General features: G+C 40.1%; 2 protein-coding genes across 4 annotated transcripts; one reads left to right on the top strand and one right to left on the bottom strand.

Annotated features, from left to right (window-relative positions):
- The first annotated feature begins 1,060 nt into the window (after positions 1 to 1,060).
- On the top strand, positions 1,061 to 14,281 carry LOC139947012 (NADP-dependent malic enzyme-like). 3 transcript variants are annotated; one of them, XM_071944826.1, is made up of 12 exons: positions 1,061 to 1,238; positions 2,292 to 2,393; positions 4,799 to 4,957; positions 5,773 to 5,973; positions 6,996 to 7,157; positions 7,691 to 7,794; positions 8,340 to 8,547; positions 8,843 to 8,956; positions 9,094 to 9,205; positions 9,574 to 9,716; positions 10,990 to 11,163; positions 12,136 to 14,281. In XM_071944826.1, the coding sequence occupies exons 1-12, from the start codon at positions 1,110 to 1,112 to the stop codon at positions 12,376 to 12,378; spliced, it is 1,851 nt and encodes a 616-aa protein (XP_071800927.1). In that variant the 5' UTR covers positions 1,061 to 1,109; the 3' UTR covers positions 12,379 to 14,281. The 3 variants fall into 3 exon arrangements, with proteins under 3 accessions (XP_071800927.1, XP_071800929.1, XP_071800928.1); XM_071944828.1 differs by lacking the exon at positions 2,292 to 2,393; XM_071944827.1 differs by lacking the exons at positions 1,061 to 1,238; positions 2,292 to 2,393 and adding an exon at positions 3,257 to 3,533.
- A 15-nt stretch (positions 14,282 to 14,296) lies between these two features.
- LOC139947013 (tubulin alpha-1 chain-like) lies at positions 14,297 to 18,371 on the bottom strand. The gene is made up of 4 exons (XM_071944829.1): positions 18,171 to 18,371; positions 17,360 to 17,582; positions 15,623 to 15,771; positions 14,297 to 15,365 (listed from the first exon to the last, which is right to left on the bottom strand). The coding sequence occupies exons 1-4, from the start codon at positions 18,171 to 18,173 to the stop codon at positions 14,382 to 14,384; spliced, it is 1,359 nt and encodes a 452-aa protein (XP_071800930.1). The 5' UTR covers positions 18,174 to 18,371; the 3' UTR covers positions 14,297 to 14,381.
- Positions 18,372 to 19,835: the final 1,464 nt, after the last annotated feature.

Below are 19,835 nucleotides of genomic sequence, written 5' to 3'. Positions count from 1 at the left end.
TTAGGCATTTGACAGATAAATATAAATGTAGACAAAGATTATATAGTGCCGCAAGGCTCTATAATCTTTGATATAGATAAATAAAAATCGCTGGTGTTAAGGGGGTCTAGAATTTATTGTCTGGCCACAGACACCGACGATAGGGTAAGGTAGGGTTAGGGTAAGGGTTTGGGGTAACGTAGGGTTGGGGTTGGGGCCGAGGTGAGGGTTAGGGTTCGGGGTAAGGTAGGGTAAGGGTAAGAAATAGGTCTTTATATTAAGCGAGTGAGCAATATCAGACAACTTTTTTTTAATCCCCCCCCAAAAAAAAAAACTTAAGATCTTTATTATTAATTCTGGTTTTTACCCATACACCGATGTGTGTTAGCACTGTATACTCAGTACTTTCCCGAGTCCTGTGAAAAAAAATATATCACAGGCATGTTACTCGGGTGGGTTTCGAACCCACGACCCTAACCATTCTAGCGCAGTGTCTTACCAACTAGACTACCGGAAGGTTACCTGGTAGAGAGGGCAGTTTGAATCCTATTTACCTTTTGGCAGCGGGTACCACAAGGATATCGAGAAAGTACTTAGTATAGACGATGTGACCTATGTTAACATTCAAACCGCCCTCTGTTGACAAAACACTCTATACGTCATGTTTCGCCGGGCACTGAGTTGCGCAGTCACAGTAAGACTGCGTACACTTTCTAGCTGGCTGCCAAAACACAAAGGTTTTGCCCGGCGGTATGGGCGCGAATCATGTTATGGTTTTCGTGTGACGTCAGAGGTCACATCTATACAGTTAACACTCATCGGTATAAAACTTTGGGTAAAACCAAACATTTTAATATCCTTTATCCCCTATGCAAAATGTAACATCTCTTATAAAGATTTATTTGTCAAGCAATATTTTCTGCTTAACAGCTTTATGGAAATTGGTCCCAGCAGCACGACTGTCACGGGACAGGCACAGTGAAGTGAACTTGCCACACAACGATTAAGCTGTGCGCGAGCGTTAAACCCGAGGCGCGTTAAACCAGTGACGCAATCCGACCATAGAATCACATTCGAAAAATAGCCTACCATGTTGTGGACATCACGATAAAACTCTGTAAAGGTTTTGCATGAGCTTGCGTTTTCTTTTTGGAAAATATTATTATTTTAAAAGATTTATTGATATGTCGCATGTTTTTGTTCCGAGTGCTCGGCTTGCAATGGGAGCAGCAATTCTTCGAAATCCGGCATTTTGCAAGGTAAGATATAAAAATTGTTTTTATTAGTCCTACCACTTGGGCCCAATTTCATAAAGTCTGTAAGCAGAAAAATTCGCCAAGCTCAAAATAACTTTGCTTAAAACAGCTCCAGCCAGACAATACTATACAGAAACCGTTCCTACGAATGGCCGTACCCCAAAGAAAACTGCTAAGCATTGTTTTCTGCTTAACATTAACAGCTGTAAGAAATTTGGGGGCCCTGCTGGAGTGCATTAGCCAATGACGACAGAGGGTTTCTAAAAACTGAAGTTCAATTCAAGAACTTGATGTTTGAATTAAATCACTTTCGCCCAGAAGTAAATGCTGCCTTCCGTTATACGCACACAATAATTATAGCCGATGTTAATTTATTGGACTAGGGCTATCTTTTAACTCAGCTTTCAGAAAGTGCCTCACCGTTAGAACGGCAGCGCGCCCTCACCGTTCCAGTTATGAACTCCATTATTTTGCCAGCCAGACAACACCATACAGTAACCATTGCTGTGACTGGCCTTGGGCAAAGAAAATTGCCCAGCATTGTTTTCTGCTTAACATTAACAGCTTTATGAAATTGGGTGGGCTCAGGGGCCAATTTCATAGAGCTGCTAAGCACAAAAATTTGCTTAGCATGAAATTTCTTCCTTGATAAAAACAGGATTGCCAACAAAAATTCCCATTTGTTGCATTGCTTGATGCTCGTATGTAGCTGTTGTTTGCTTATCCTGAAAATCACTTGGAAATTTCTTTGGTAATCCTGTTTTTATTGTGGAAGAAATTTTATGCTAAGCAAATTGTTCTTAGCAGCTCTATGAAAATGGGCCCTGGTTAGAATTCATAGCCCAATGACAAGGGGAGGGGGTTCTGAAAACTTAATTTCAAGAACTAGGTAGATGTTTTTTTTTATATTTTGTTATCAATACTTTGCATAGAGGTAAATTTTGCCTCCCGTTACGCATAAATTAATAAATTAATAACCGATGTTAATTTATTGGACTAGGGCTATCTTTTAAGGTTGTCCAACGCACTGTACTTTGGTTTGCTTTTCGTCTCTAGAAACTAAACTCAACTTTCAGAAGGTGCATCACCGTTAGAACGGCAGCGCGCCCTCAACGTTCCGGTTCTGACAAGCTGATGAACTCGAATAAGTTTAACAAGGTACTTTGTTTGCAAAGGTGGCAAAGATCGTGTGACACTAAGTAAAGTTGCAAGGTTTTGTTTGTTAACAGATACCATTGTTTACTTGCTGTCAGAATTAGCCTACTGTGTGTATGTAATCCATGCTTGCAGACTTTAGCCGAATATCATGTTTGTACAAGTACTAAGTTAAACACAGACTTATGAACCAACAGTGGGATGGGCCAACGATTATGAATAAAAACAAAATTATTATTATAATGTTTTATTTTGGCCACTCAATTCAATGATGCGGATGGGAACTTTGCCAAAACAAAACGATTACAATCTCTCTCCGTATATGAAGACGAAATCCAGTTTTATAAAATTATTAAGAAGAAAATCCTGCTGTGCAAAATGTATTTGCTTAGTGGAGCCATCTGCAGTTGCAACAATGTTTTAACATTGTTAAAACTTTTTGGAATTTTTGGCTGAAACCTGATTCTGCTAAGAGAGCAATAAGGTAGCTACTATTCTGTATTTATTGAGTTTTTGTCTTTGCTAGCCAACAAGTACAGGCTTTATGAAATGTCATGCTAATGCCCTACCGCAATCTTTATGAAATTTGGCCCTATGGCCAGAAATACTGACTTGATAAATTTAATTAATTTGTATTTACACAGAAGATGAGTGGGGCACCGGTCACGGCCTTCTAAACCTAATTGAATTATTGATGGTTGCAGTTTTCTGTGCTTAACAAGTTTGTGTGTGTGCTTACACGCTTTTAAGACTGGGCCAAGAACTGGGGCAAAGTTTATGAACACTACCCAGACGTCAGATAAATATCCTCCACGGCAAAGTGTATGCACCAGACTAAAACTCCAGTCGGCTGTTTTTTCTCGTGATGTTTACAACCTTGGACTGACCACTCTATTGACTGACGATAAAAATTCAACCTAGTTTTTGTTGAATTTATCTGCCTTTCGAATGTCGGCGATGATAAATAACCACAATGGGGCAGCAGAAGGACCAAGCAGGCATCATCCACTGAGGTTTGGAGGTCTGCAAGTGCAACATAGCGATTCGATGGATTTGGAGGATAGTTGTCGTGAGCTTGTTGTGGTTCATCAGCGACCGATGCGATGGGGTCCCGATGCATTGAAAGACAACAGGAATAACAAGGTGGTCTGACAGTTCGATCGATGTGGATATGGGGTGACACTGTGACAGTTCGATTTCTCTACTCTACTGTGGAGTGATGGGTGGTGGTGGGGGGGGGGGGGGGTTCTGTTTGTTGTCTTTCAAGATCTTTTATTTTCTGCTAGTAAATTGTTTTTGTGTTGTTGCATATGATTTATATAAAAAAAATTATTTTCTTAAATCTAACTAATCCAATCCAATTTCATGGCTAATGTATCTTGCACTTTTTGCAGTTATTGATTGACAGTATTATATACTTGTATTACTATTTGTACATGTAGGCCTCGTCATGTAGTAGTAGCCTAGTGGACTGTTCTTTGTAAATTGTAGACAATACTGAGTGTGTTACAACTTATTCCTACGACCCTTACCCCCCCCCCCCCCCTCCCCCCTTAGCCCCACTTTTGTGGCCAACTCTGATTCTGAATCGTAGTCCAAACTTAATATTTATTTAGAATTGTCCTATGTTAGTAATTAGTTTGGACTGGTTGCAACTTTACTTTTAGTTGTGTTTGCAGTTAAAGGCAGTGGACACTATAATTACTCAACATAATTACAAGCATAAAACCTCACTTGGTAACAAGTAATGGGGAGAGGTTGATAGTATAAAACATTGTGAGAAACAGCTCCCTCTGAAGTGACATAGTTTTAGAGAAAGAATTTCATTTCGAGACCTCAAGTTTAGAACTTGAGGTCTCGAAATCAAGCATATGAAAGCACAAAACTTCGTGTGACAAGGGTGTTTTTTTTCTTTCATTATTATCTCGCAACTTTGACAACCGATTGAGCTCAAATTTTCACAGGTTTGTTATTTTATATGCATAATGTTGATATGCACAAAGTGAGAAGACTGGTCTTTGACAATTACCAATAGTGTCCACTGTCATTAATAATGAGTTGGGACACCCCAACAAACTATTGCTTCTATTTAGAGATCTGGTTCTAGGGCTAGTGTCACCCCTAGGGTTAAGATCTCCTTCATGTTAGGAAATACTGAAACACACAATTCATTGTAAAATCTAGTGCGATGACGTAACCCTCCTCCCGACAGCGGTCCATTGATGGTCCAATGTGTATGAAACAGGTGGTTGTTTTGTTGACGTTTTCCTTTAAGTTTAAACTCATTACAATGATTACCCATAAAGCTGATTTTTAGCAACATGAATCCATAACCAAACTAAATCTGTGAACAAATTAGTTGTATTTGTTTTTGATTCTGACCAACATACTTGCATTTCACCCTGCAGGGGACAGCGTTTAGTCTACGGGAGCGTCAATCCCTCGGTATTCATGGTCTCCTCCCACCAGTTGTCAGTACGCCAGAGATTCAAGAGCAGAGAGCATTGCGCAACATACGAGGGCAGTCTAATGATCTGGACCGCTTCATACAGTTGATGGATCTACAGGTAATGTTTTATTTTATCTTTTAGTTATTTTCTGAATAAGAACCACGAAGAAATGTTCAGTATTAGATTTGGGAGGAAAACCCCCAAACTTTGGGGAAAACCAAAGCAATCAGGTAGGGGAAAATATCCACATGCCAGGCTTTGGCCTAAGATGGGATTCAATTTGGAGTCCACTGAGGTAAATGGTAGGAATTAAACCACCTCGCAAACGTTTTATATCACGGTTCAAGAAGTTTTATAAAATTGAGGTAGTCCTGGCCGATTTCCTGCTCACTGGTGTGAATGAAGATGTTTGTAATAGTTTACAGACCAGTGAAACAGTTGGTGGACCAACTGGTCCTGCTGTTGTTTTTGAAAAAATTAAGGGGCAAGTGTCTACCACTCTACGACCTTACCTTTAAAGCCATTATACACTTTCGGTAAACAGTATTGTCTAAGTCCCACACTTCGTGTATCACAACTTATATATAAAATAACAATCCTGTAGAAATTTAGGCTCAATCGGACATCGGAGTCGGGAGAAAATAACGGGAAAACCCACTCCTGTTTTCGCGCGTTTCGCCGTGTCATGACATGTGTTTATAACAAATCCGTAATTCTCGTTAACGAGAATTTATATTGTTTTACCGTTTTCTCAAAAAGTAAAGCATTTCATGGACTAATATTTCAAGAGAAGTCTTTCACCATTACCTTCTGTAAACCCTGTAAATTATTTGTAAATCTGTGAACTTTTTTTTTTTTTTCTGTACCGAAAGGGTCCAATGGCTTTAAGTGAGTAATTTATTAACCAGGATACATAAACTTTGTCCTTCAAGGATCGTAATGAGAAGTTGTTCTATCGAGTCATCTGTAATAACTTAGAGGAGATGATGCCAATAGTCTACACACCTACCGTTGGTCTTGCCTGCCAGCGCTATGGCCTCATCTATCGTAGACCAAGGGGGCTGTTCATCACAAAACATGACAAGGGGCATGTCGCTGATATACTTGCAGCTTGGCCGGAACAGAATGTAAAGGTACATGTATGTGGAGCTACTAAAATATCCAAGAATATGGGAATTTTCCATTCTCCAGACTCATTACTCCCGGAGATTGTGAATTATTTTACATTGTACAACACTGCTAAGTGTTTGATCAGTCTGACTTTGTAAGTGACCTGCGACCGATTTCTTGAAGTGCTGTAGGATTTATCCTATCTCGAGTTGAGTAACCCGTCCTAACTTAGGATGGGTTCAATGCGTCCTAACGTCTTCGGATAAGGAACTCAACTCGTCGTTAGTGTTTGATCAGTCTGACTTTGTACATGTAAGTGACCTACAACCGATTTCTCAAAGTTCTGTAGGATTTATCCTACACTCGAGTTGAGTAACCCGTATTAACTTAGGATGGGTTCAATGCATCATACGTCTTCTGATAAGAAACTAAACTCTTCCTAAGTCCTATGATTAGACTTAAGTTAGGAAGAGTGTGGTGGAATCGACGGCTGGCTGTGCGGTTAAGAGCACTGAACTCAAGCTCTGATGTGTTTCTGATCAGCAGAGTGCGGGGTCAAGTCCCATTCATGACACGCTTGTGTCTTTAAGTCAAGACATTAACCATTGCTGCATCCATCCGATGGGACATAAAGCAGTAGGGCCTGTGTGTTTATATGATTTGAGGCACTGTATGGTGAGGTATAAATGTATATTTGGTTTGCGGTAACACCATGTGTGTATCTACTTGCGTGGTATAAAAACTATCAACTTATGTAAAAGACCCCAGTATACGCTTATCACAAAGAGAAGGGGTTGGCCCCGGTGTTTTTAGCAGTGCTGTGTCTGATCAGGAGAATGTGGGTTCAAATACCGGTTGTGACACTTGTGTCCTTAAGTAAGAATTTAAACCATTGCTTCGTCCTTTGGATTGGGACGTAAGACCCCAATAAACTTACCACAAATAGAAGGGGGTTAGCCCCGGTGTGTCTGGCAGTGTGACTATCTTCATTCATGAAGGCTGCACTAAGATCTTTATAGTATTTATTTTCATCTTTCAACCTCAGGCAATCGTCGTAACCGATGGAGAAAGGATTCTTGGACTTGGTGACCTAGGTAGCTATGGTATGGGGATACCTGTAGGTAAACTAGCACTCTATACAGCTATAGCTGGTGTACAGCCATCACAGTGCTTACCCATCATGGTGGATGTGGGTACCAACAATCAGGTATGGATAAAAGGTTGATCAATTTGGGGTTGGGGTCAAGGTTGAATAAGTCATTTGTGAGGTAGACTATGGCCGTGTCCAAAATGGCAACTTCGACAACAGCTACAGCTAGATCTTGCCTGTTTGCCTATTCTTCAACACTGGCAGACGCGTAGCTGTAGCCGAAATCGCCGTAGTCACAAGTTACCGTGTACAACTCAAATTCATTAGACTAGAGACAATTTATTTGTCAAATGGTTCAGGGCAAGCTTTTGTAAATGAGCAAACCTTCCAGACTTGCGTAAATTCCACTTCCTCAGACTAAAGAGACAGTTGTGCTATGTCAAACTGAGCGAACCTTCTAGGGCGCAATTGTATAAACCCTGTAAGCATCAAAACTTGCTAAGCCCAACTCAAATTTAGCTTAGCAAATAACTTTGCCTAGCAGTACTCTCTGCCTGACAGCGTTTGATATTCCGCCCAAATGAGTGGTATAATTTGTTGGCATGCAAAATCAAACTCCGCATGAAATAATGCCTCCCACTTTGTTTCAGACTCTGCTGGACGATCCACTCTACCTAGGTCTGAGAGAGAAACGAGATAACTCTGCTTTGTACGACCAGTTGATTGATGAGCTAATGCAAGCTGCTGTCGCAAGGTATAAATCGCTATCACGTAAGCCTGGGCAACTAGTGTGACTAGCGTCGAGGTCATGACTATTGATCGCTTAGTCGAGTCCTGTCCCTATTACCATTTTCAACTACTCGGTTAATTGTGCTGCCACAATTCGTACAAAAACAGTTGTGACTTTCTGCTGTGTGAATCAATTGTGTCACTCATGACTATTCATGACAACATAATTTACTTACGAAACACAATCAGACATCTGTGACACAATCCTTCAAACCTTTCAGCATTCATTTTACTTTATATATCGCACCTACGGCAATCAATATGCTGCAATGCATCTCAGGAATTAAAGACTAGTTGCGACTATTGTCGAGGTTGCATCTTTTTGTAGTGTAGCTTGTTGAGTAGTAAATTTCACTTGTCGCCAAGACTTACCAATATGATGTTTGTAATTTTGGTGACGTCAAAGTAAGTGCTTTTCATGTCTTTGAGACATTAGGTCACCCAAATAAGAGGTCATTCAAGGCAAAGTCTTTGAAGAAACACTTCAAAAATCTTATCTTTCGTTCTCAGATATGGCCAGAATTGTCTGATTCAGTTTGAGGACTTTGGGAACCACAACGCCTTCCGATTCCTGGAGAAGTATCGTGATAAATATTGCACCTTCAACGATGACATCCAGGGAACTGCTTCCGTTGCCGTGGCGGGAATCCTAGCAAGTCTTAAGATTACAGGGAAGAAACTTAAGGAGAATACGTTCCTGTTCCAAGGAGCCGGAGAGGTAAGTAAAAAAATCGTCTAAGATCACAGATTTACATAAAACTTACATGTTCTAATGATGATGATAGTACAAAACATCTCTTGAAATATATCTGTCTGAAATTTCATATTTGATGAGAAATAACTGAAACTAATTTCCCGTTTGGAGTTTATCGATCAGTGAGCGTTGTATTTTGCCCCTGGCAACCTCACAAATCAACAACATTGTGACAGCAATTTGTTTTGCACTTTCTAAGTTTACAGTCATCAATGTTTGTTGTTGATGTTTGTGTTTTTGTTCTTGTGTTTCTACGCAGGCTTCTCTTGGTATAGCCAAGCTTCTTGTTGCGGCCATGGAAGCTGAAGGGTCAACGACCCCAGAGGCCAGGAAACGGATCTGGCTCATAGACTCCAAAGGACTCATTTGTAAGGTATGTTGGTTGATTCAATGGGGATTCTCATTCATGGAACCAGCCTCATCATATCTACATCTTTGTATAATAATAGAAGAACAAAAACCATAGACATTTTTGTTTGTTTTATTTTTCTTTTTTCTTCCTTGTGGCAGGGTCGTCCCTCTGGTGGTATCTCGCACCATAAGGAACCATTTGCCCATGAGCACCAACCGATGGATAACCTGGGACAGATTGTACAGGACATCAAACCAACGACTCTGATTGGTAAGAATCAATTACATGTCGTGGCTAAGCAGTCTAGTTCACCAGACCAAAGCTCTGGTGATGTCAGCCGCAGAGTGTTGGTTCGAACCCAGTCATGACACTGGTGATTTACAACTCAACAATTTGATCAGTGTGCTCTGATCCTCTTCAGGAAGAGTATGCTTTGAGATCGTCTTCTCCTGAAGACGATTAGGGCATACTGATCGAAACGTCGAGTTGTCAATCAACAGTTCTTTTTAGAACCGTCACTACTCTTATTGTGTTCCTGTAAATCTCACCTAATACTTCCATCATGCTTCAAATCCTACTCGTGATACAACATGTAAGCTTTCCTTCTTAACAATTTTTTGTGTTTTAATTAATCCCAGGTGCTGCAGCAATCGCCGGTGTCTTCACCCAGCAGATTCTTGAAGACATGGCGTCATTTAATGAGCACCCAGTCATCTTTGCCCTGAGTAACCCAACGAGTAAAGCAGAGTGCACTGCAGAGCAGGCATACAAGTACACCGAGGTAAGAAAGCTTACCAATAGAATTGCTTACATTGCTTCTTCGTACGGGGGGGTCCATACTCGATAAGCTCGGCTTTTTATTGATCCCCTCCATCTCAATTACCACGTGTTAAGTAGGATTTGAAACTTATCATGGTGGAAATACGCTTTAGTAAGGTTTGCGGTAACACCATGTAATGATAAACTCTAAATAACTGGGTTGGTTCTGAAAAGAACGGTTGGTTTGAACTCGACGCTTCGATCAGTATGCTCTGATTGTCTTCTGGAGAAAGCTGGACTCTGATGCTGCACTCTGCTTAAAAGTACTGGGGTGGATTTCACAAAGAGTTAGGACTAGTCTTATCTTGAGTTAGGACCAGTTACTCGTCCTAACTTAGGACTATCCATGCAATTTGTATATCTCCTGGGACTAGTCCTAAGTTAGGACTAGTCCTAACTCTTTGTGAAATCGACCCCTGTTGATGTAATTTTGGTTTTTATCCATACATCGATTTGTGTTAGTTCTGTATACTCGGTACTTTCCCGAGTCCTGTGAACAAATATCACAGCTATATTACTCTGTTGATGTGTTTTGTATTGGTTGTTAGTGTGTGATTTTCCCGTTTTACAATTGCCTTTGCTTGTAGATTTTGGTTTTATATTGTCTTACATCATTGTATTAATGTATTGCATTTGCTTGATGTATTACTCACTGCCTTGTGTAATGATGGAAATTAAGTGAGTTGAATTTGAAATTGAGAAATGATTCACAGCTCCTGCACCAGGGGTGTATTTCGCTAGTCTTATCTCGAGTAAAGACGAGTTACTTGTCCTAACCTAGACTAGCCTTAAGTTTTTAATATCTCCCAGGACTCGTCCTAACCTAAGTCTTAACCTCTAGGTCCAACTTCCATATTGCTGTTATTATAATAGTAGGTAACCAAGGAGAAAAACATTGTGGGAAACGGCTCCCTCGAAAGTAACGTAGTTTTTTAGACAGAGGTAATAATAATAATAATATTAAAAATAATAATATAAATAATAATAATAATAACAATGTATCTATATTTTATAAAATAATTTCTCACTCAAATATTAAAAGACTTTAGGCCTGAAGCCTTTTGTAGGCATTTTCACATGTTTGTTATTTTGATGCATATGTAGGGACACACCATGTAAGAATACTAGTCTTTGACCGTTCCATACCAAACATGTCTAGTGCCTTTAAATTGTTTTGGCATTGGGCGTTGCATTATAAATACTCCTCGTAACTTCTTCATTTCTTCTTTTCCCAGGGTAAGTGTGTATTTGCGAGTGGGAGTCCCTTCCCTGCCTACAAACTCCCTGATGGTAGGCTACTTCACCCTGGACAGGGTAACAACTCCTATATATTTCCGGGCGTGGCACTGGGTGTGGTCCTGTTTGGGGTGCGGCACATCAGTGATGACATGTTTCTACAGGCAGCTAAGGTTTGTCCCGTTTTTTTTTTTTTTTTTTTCATACTCAAATTCCAAGAACGTTCAAGAGTGTCTTATTCCTTCTTAACACTATTGAAATGTATTTTTTTATTTTACATAATTGTATTTTTCAGAAGCTAGTTTAATAAATGACTTGGTTTGGCTGAACGTTTTAGTGAGCTAGACTCAATTTCAAGTCATTGGATGTGGGTTCGAACCCTAATAGTAACACTTTGCCCCACTTAATCCCGGGTTCATACTTCCCGCAAATTTTGATGTCACAAATTCGCAGCTAATAAATCGCAACAGTTGAACTGTGTTCAACTGCAAAACATTCCCTGCGAAAACAGCCCTGTGAGGCCAAAATTTGCTACGCATTTGCAGGAATTTCCCTAGATTGCAGATTTAAAACCAAAATATAAATGTATGTTAGCAGGCTTCACGCTCGCAAGCTTTCACGCTCGCAAGCTTTCACGCTCGCAAGCTTTCATGCTCGCAAGCTTTCATGCTCGCAAGCTTTCATGCTCGCAAGCTTTCACGCTCGCAAGCTTTCATGCTCGCAAGCTTTCATGCTCGCAAGCTTTCACGCTCGCAAGCTTTCACGCTCGCAAGCTTTCATGCTCGCAAGCTTTCATGCTCGCAAGCTTTCACGCTCGCAAGCTTTCATGCTCGCAAGCTTTCATGCTCGCAAGCTTTCATGCTCGCAAGCTTTCATGCTCGCAAGCTTTCATGCTCGCAAGCTTTCATGCTCGCAAGCTTTCACGCTCGCAAGCTTTCATGCTCGCAAGCTTTCATGCTCGCAAGCTTTCATGCTCGCAAGCTTTCATGCTCGCAAGCTTTCATGCTCGCAAGCTTTCATGCTCGCAAGCTTTCATGCTCGCAAGCTTTCATGCTCGCAAGCTTTCATGCTTTGCGCTTACAGCTCAGGTTTTTTTTAACAGCCTATCTTATCTTTCTTAATAAATATTCATTTTTGCCCAACAGTGTCTTGCGAGCCTTGTGACCTCAGAGCACCTTAAAGAGGGGCGTGTCTACCCTCCCCTCCAACAGGTGCGTGACGTATCCCTCAAGCTTGCCACTAAGATAGCCGAGTACGCCTACGAGACCAACGTGGCGTCACGCTACCCACAACCCAACAACATTCAAGAGTTTGTCCGTAGTCGTATGTATGACTTTACGTATGATTCATTTGAGCCGCAGTTCTACGATTGGCCAAAAGCAAAGTAGAGATAAATTGGCGCATTGCCAACTTGAACTTGTTGTTAAAAAGTGTGGTCAGTTATATTGTGTGTTTTGTATCTATGCATGAAAGTGCTTCACCAACGTACGAATAATGGCAACAAATTTTATAAAATTATTGAAAAACAGCATTCCTCATATAGGGATATATTTTTTAATAACAAGTAAAAACGACAAGATGACCTAAAGTGTAGCTGCCAATTATCAACTTGAACCAATCAAAACACAGCTATGCAAAGCTTGCTTCACCGCAAAATTATTTAAATTCACTGGTTCTGTAAAATCAATACTTATCTCTGTCCTATAAAGACAGGGGACCAGTCTAAATTGAGCGCAGCGTTCTCTGTGTTCTATTTCTATATTGATACTCTATGTCTACAGCTGGCATAGAGGGCGTTCAAAGCAGACACAGATGACAATTGAGCTCAGCATTCTCTGTGCTCTATTGCTGTGGTGCTGTGTTTGTATAAATGAGTTAAGTGTGATACATGTACTTAATAAATTAGTAACATTTCCGTCCATCATTCATACTCTCTCAGGCACAATTCTGTCTCCAGGGGGTTGCGTTTTCACAAAAAGTTAGGACTAGTCCTAACTTTGGGCTAGTCCTAGGTGATCTTAAAAACTTAAGGCTAGTCCAAAGTTAGGCTGAGTAACTCATCCGAACTCGAGATAAGACTAGTCTTAACTTCTCGTGAAATCCACCCTAGGACAACTCAACTTGACTTTTTTTTAACGCACAAAATGTATCTGTATTTTTTGTTAAGCTCAGGACTTGGGAATTTTTATGTGTGCAGATTTTTAAATGTTAATGTCAAACCGGGCACAAAACTTAAATTACAAATCTTAGTGATTTTAAGCAAAAACGGTTCACTTGTCAAAATACCAAAAAGTATTTATTGTTTTGGACTGGTTTTCATGCTGAATTGTGCATAGAAACATATTGTCTGCTAACAGAATGAATGTTATGAATGATATATATTGGACATAATTATAGAAAGATTGGATGAAGACAAAAACAATTGAACAACTGTAATATGTTTATTAAATATAGTATGTATTATTATCTACTCTATAACCCATGGGCCCAAAGCCCTGAAACTGTGATAAGTTTGACTTTGCAGTTGTATGAGTATTTTTAAATTTGCTTTTGCGTCTCACATCCAGTGAGGCCGAAGACCATGTTCTATATGGGACACGTATGCGCGATACATAGATATTTTTTAATCCATGATGGTGCGTGTGATAACAAATTTATCTGCAAGTAAACCTGATGCACAGCTTCAAAAATTGCAAGCTAAACCAAGTTTGTTTTCACTGAACCGAGTTAACTTTCTCTAAATCAGCAAATATTAACCAAGTTAACTCAAATTGTTCCAGGAAACTGAGGGTTTTGTCCATACATACATTTTCATTGGTTGATTATTACAGAGCTAAATAATAGCATGTTAGGGGAAAAACTTCTTTCCGAGTTGATGGAAATTGATGTTGTGAGCAAATAATCATTTTTAAGGAATAATTTGAGTTCACTTGGTTAAAGTGCTGTTAGACTGAGTTAAATCTCTCTGGACCAAGTTTGGACCAAGTTATCTTTCACTCTTTAAGGTTGACTTTTACTGGCCAAGTGAAATTAGCATTTTTAAAACATCAAGATGCAAATTTTATGATTTTTAAATAAATCAATCAAATATCAGGAGTGTTTTTTAAAACATCTTCATATTTTTATTAATGATGCACTGATTCCATGTGTTGAAACTTTAATTTGCACAGGAACATATTGACACTATATACCAGAGAATAGTATAAGACATTATTTATTTTTTCTTAATATTTGATGAGGTGCTTTGCCATTCATGTGGATGATTAAAAAGGAGTGTGATTCTAAAAATTATTTGACTCTTAAAAATGTTGACTAATTTATTCATGCATAGCGTGTTATTGAATATATATTTTTTTGATTTTTTCCTGTTAATAAACCATAGAAGAAATTGTTAATATTCGTCACCCTCATCCCCTTCCTCCTCTCCGTCACCTGAGTCCATCCCGACCTCCTCGTAGTCCTTCTCCAGGGCAGCCAGATCCTCACGAGCCTCAGAGAACTCACCCTCCTCCATACCCTCTCCTACGTACCAGTGGACGAAGGCACGCTTGGCGTACATCAGATCAAACTTGTGATCCAGACGAGCCCAGGCCTCAGCGATGGCGGTGGTGTTGCTCAGCATGCAGACGGCACGCTGCACCTTGGCCAGATCACCACCGGGCACGACTGTTGATGGTTGGTAGTTGATGCCCACCTTGAAGCCAGTTGGACACCAGTCGACGAACTGGATGGTACGCTTGGTCTTGATGGTTGCGATGGCAGCGTTGACATCCTTGGGGACGACATCACCACGGTACAGGAGGCAGCAAGCCATGTACTTGCCATGACGGGGATCGCACTTCACCATCTGGTTGGCCGGCTCGAAGCAAGAGTTGGTGATCTCTGCAACGGTCAGCTGCTCATGGTAGGCCTTCTCAGCTGATATGGTGGGTGAATAAGTTGTCAGTGGGAAGTGAATGCGAGGATAGGGCACCAAATTTGTTTGAAATTCACCCAAATCCACATTCAGAGCGCCATCAAAGCGAAGTGAAGCAGTGATGGAGGACACGATCTGACCAATGAGACGGTTAAGGTTGGTGTAGGTCGGTCTCTCGATGTCGAGGTTACGACGGCAGATATCGTAGATGGCCTCGTTGTCGACCATGAAGGCACAGTCTGAGTGCTCAAGGGTGGTGTGAGTGGTAAGGATAGAGTTGTAAGGCTCTACTACAGCTGTGGAGATCTGAGGGGCAGGGTAGATGGCAAACTCAAGCTTGGACTTCTTGCCGTAGTCAACAGAGAGGCGCTCCATCAGCAGGGATGTGAACCCAGACCCGGTACCACCACCGAAGCTGTGGAAGACGAGGAAACCCTGAAGACCTGTGCATAAATCAGCCTGAAAAAAATAAAGTCAAAGTCAAAGTTTATGGCTCAATTTTGACCAGCCAAACTGCTATGCCATTAATGTACAATTTGTGACGGGTATCCTGCTTATTTCTGCTAAGCAGAAAAATCTTAAGCAATATTTTCTGCTTGGGCAGCTATACGGAATTGGGCTCTCGGGACTTTTCTTTAATAGAATCTCATTTGCCACGACTAAACAACCAAGCACAGCATGTCATTCAAACCTGATTCTATTAATGGACTATTTACCAGTTTTCTTATCCTATCCAGTGCTAGATCAATGATCTCCTTTCCCACAGTGTAGTGACCCCTGGCGTAGTTGTTAGCAGCATCCTCTTTCCCGGTGATTAACTGCTCTGGACTAAATAACTGCCTGTAAGTGCCAGTACGGACTTCATCTGCAATATCAGAAAGGACATGATTTCCTTTTTAATTTTCTTGAATTTATTTGATACTCTTCACTTTCTGGCCTTAACAAGAAGTAACTTGACCATTTCTACAGTACAATCTGATTCCAGGGGTGGATTTCACAAAGAATTATAGGCGCTGGACAACTTTGGTAATTGTCAAAGACCAGTCTTCTCACTTGGTGTTTCCCAACATAATGCATAAAATAACAAATCTGTAACAAAATTTGACTCAATTGGTTATTGAAGTTGGAAGAGAATAATGAAAGAAAAAACACCATTGCTGCATTACTTTGTGTACTTTGAGATACCTGATAAAAGGCTTCAGCTGAAGTATTTAATCATTTGAGTGAGAAATTACCTCTTTCTCAAAAACTACTTTACTTCAGAGAAAGCCGTTTCTCACAATTTATACCATCAAGTTTTTGTCCTAACAATTATTTTGAGTAATTACCAATATTGTTCAGTGCATTTCAACAAATTTAAGACAGCCCAGTCATGAATGCACAAAAGGAACTGATTGTCTTTTATATTATTAAGTTTTATTAAGTAACTCCCAAGGATTTGAGATGGTTCATATGGGGAAAGTCTGCAGGCAAGGTGAGGTACCTTGACAATCTTCTCTTATTTTCTGCACAGTACAAAAATAGACCATAACCGAAAGTATCTCTGCCAGACAATCTCTGATAGCGTTTATCATGTCAACAGAGTATTAGCGGTTCACAGTTACTTTAGCCTGCCGTTAAAAACACCTCCAGCACGGCATGTTTGCAGAGCAATTACCTGGTCGCGGTGTGCTGATCCACTATTTGTAGATGGATCAACTTGATAAATAAAGGTTGTAGCTAGTGTGTACAACTGGATTATGGGCTTATCTGTCTCTATTGTTAACCAATTTAGGCATTGTTATCAAACAAGTTTGAAGAGCTATGGTGGAAAGATGGTCTTACATTCAGAAAAAGGGTGTCAAACATCACCTTCATTGCATAATGTTTTCTTCTAGTTTTCTTATGTCAGATTTCATTTCTCTGGACAGTTAAAACTGTAGTTTCCGTTTTTTCTCACACGGGTCCCCTTTTGAACGCTCTTTTGATTAGTAAACTTTTTCACAAGCTAGTCTTACTTGGATCTTCAAATAAATATGCTGTCAAGCGACCAAGGCACTGTACATTATTGACAATATTACTCAAAACAATTGTTAGCATAAAAACTTACTTGGTAACGAGCAATGGAGAGCTGTTGATAGTATAAAACATTGTGAGAAACGGCACCCTCTTTTTTTTCTTCTTTTTTTTTTTTTAGAAAGAGGTAACATCAGACCTCAAAGTAATTTTTAAAATGTTAATTAGGCATCTGAAAGCACACAATTTTGTGCATCAAGGGTGTTTTTTCTTTCATTATTCTCTTGCAACTTCGACGACCAATTTGAGCCAAAATTTTCACAGATTTGTTATTTTATGCTTTATGGTGTTTTATACACTAATTGAGAATACTAGTCTTTGACAATTGTTGGTGTCTATCAGTGTATTTGAAACGTTGAAATTGGTACAAAAACCATTTTAAAATTTTAAAGACGAACCGATAACAGTAGGTTCCAAGTCGACGAAGACAGCGCGAGGGACATGCTTGCCGGCCCCTGTCTCTGTGAAGAAAGTATTGAAGGAGTCGTCTCCACCTCCGATGGTCTTGTCACTGGGCATCTGACCATCAGGCTGGATGCCGTGCTCAAGACAGTACAACTCCCAGCAGGCATTGCCCATCTGGACTCCAGCCTGGCCGATGTGTAGAGACAAAACCTCACGCTAAAGATAAAACGAAACTCGGTTAGGAAATGTCAAAGAGACGAAACAAATGTTTTTTAAAGGGAATTGGGGCTGTTGACGATTCTTAAACATTTTTGTTTAGAAACATCCCCTTAAAAGTAATGTAGTGTTAGAGAAAGAGGAATTTTGGAAATGAGAAAGGCTTCAGGCATGAAGCCTTTTCCTAGGCAAGGATGTTTTTTCTGTCATTATTTCCTCCAACTTTGATGACCAACTGAGCCCAAATGTATATGTGGATACACCAAGTGAGAATATCGGTCTTTGTTAATACCAAAAGTACACCCTGCCGTATAGACAAATGTCACAACCAGGATTCGAACCCACACTTTGCCGATCAGAAACACCAGATTTAGGTGCTCTTAACCGTCGGCCACAAAAATGTCAGAGTCCACCCATGAACGTCCACACAACAACCATGACAAGCAGGCACATTATATACAGGTTGGGTGTTCATTGGAAACTAACTCAGCAAAATATCATTATTACAAAAGCAATAAAACGGAATTAAATATGGTAGACCTAAAACAAAAAATTGCTTTCAAATTATTAAAACTCAATACTACTCACCATTTTGCTGACTCAATTGCTGCTCCTAAACGATGAATTCAAAATAGGTTTGATCACAAAATATATGTATTGCTTTTAAATGTTGCAAGCTCAAGCCAACCAATTAGTTTAGGCTATCTCTCTTGGCTCTAGAAAGTTTCAAAATTAGCGATTAAAAAGTAACGGACACCAAAGACACTCTCACAATCCAACAACAAGAGTCGGGTTGAGATGTGGGTACTAAGGTGACAGTGAAAACATCAGAGGGTTTTATACCCCCCTCAACATTCGCATTTCAAACGGCTGAAACACCAGCGCGGCAACACCCCCAAGGAGCGGTAGCTAAGGGACCCAAGTCATATCTCACTTTGCTCACAGATGTAACGAAGTCGCAACACAAACATTTGTTTAGTGTCCTCCTTCCTTATATTATTCTTCTTGGGAGATGGACAGGGGTAGGAGTTGGGTTTAAAGGCATGGACACTATTGGTAATTACTAAAAAATAATTGTTAGCATAAAAACGTACTTGGAGGGAGCAATGGAGGGAAGTTGATAGTATAAAACATTGTAAGAAAGGCTCACTTTGAAGTAACGTAGTTTTTTAGAAAGAGGTTTATTCCTTATTCGCATAATTACAGATTTTAACTGAAATCTTGTATTATGAATCTGATGAAAGCACACACAAAATGTGTGTACCAAGAGTGTTTTTTCTTCCATTATTCTCTTGCAACTTCGAGGACCATTGAGCCCAAATTTTTACAGGTTGGTTATTTGATGCATATGTTGAGATACACCAACCAAGTAAGAAGACTGCCGTCGATTTCACCAAACTCTTCCTAATTTAGGATTAATCTTAGGACTTAGGACGAGTTTAGTTCCGTATTCAAATACGTAGGACATATTGTCCCCATCCTTAGTTAGGACAAGTTACTCGACTCCTAACTCGAGATTGGATTGCTCCTAGCGTTTCGTGAAACCGGCTGCTGCATGGTCTTTGACAATTACCAAAGGTGTCCGGTGCCTTTAAGGATGCGAGCTGTGTGACTTGAAAGGCCTTTGGTAGTTTTTATTGGTACTAGGATCATGGGATTAGTACCTCTGGACGTCTTAATTGATGTTGGCCACTTTCCCAACATATTTCACATTTTCTGACCATGTTTTTCAAAGTTAACTTGTTGATTTAGATTTGATTTGTTTGGATGGTGTTTCTAGGGGCGTTACTTAGCTACAACATAAATGCACGATCATGATTGGATGAATGGATGAAAAGGTGGATTTTGATTCGACATCACATCAATTAGGTGTGAACGGTGATCTCGTTGTGGGTTTGTTTTTGGCATGTCAACGACATACAATCAGAATTCATTATGGCTACACACACTGAACAAGCTCCATCTCTCAATTAAGTGTAATTGTTGTTGCTGTCCATTGGATGGTTAACACTTGTAGACGAGTTATGGATATCTTCCGACCTGTACACCAAAGTGGTTCAGATGATATTGTTATTAGCTTGTAGAGTTTGAGCCAACTATAACCTCTGAGCAAATTAGGATTCCAGTCTCAAGGACTGGGGCGATCTGCGCCCATGAATGCACACAGCGGTACATGATATTGACCGCAATGCTGATTCGTACACGCTGTGATTTGAAAAGAACAAGAAATCAACTGAAATTGATTTTCTGACT

This window comes from Asterias amurensis, chromosome 14 (genome assembly GCF_032118995.1).
Source record: "Asterias amurensis chromosome 14, ASM3211899v1".
In the NCBI taxonomy this organism is placed as follows: Eukaryota; Metazoa; Echinodermata; class Asteroidea; order Forcipulatida; family Asteriidae; genus Asterias; species Asterias amurensis.
This window is presented reverse-complemented; position numbering and strand designations above follow the sequence as displayed.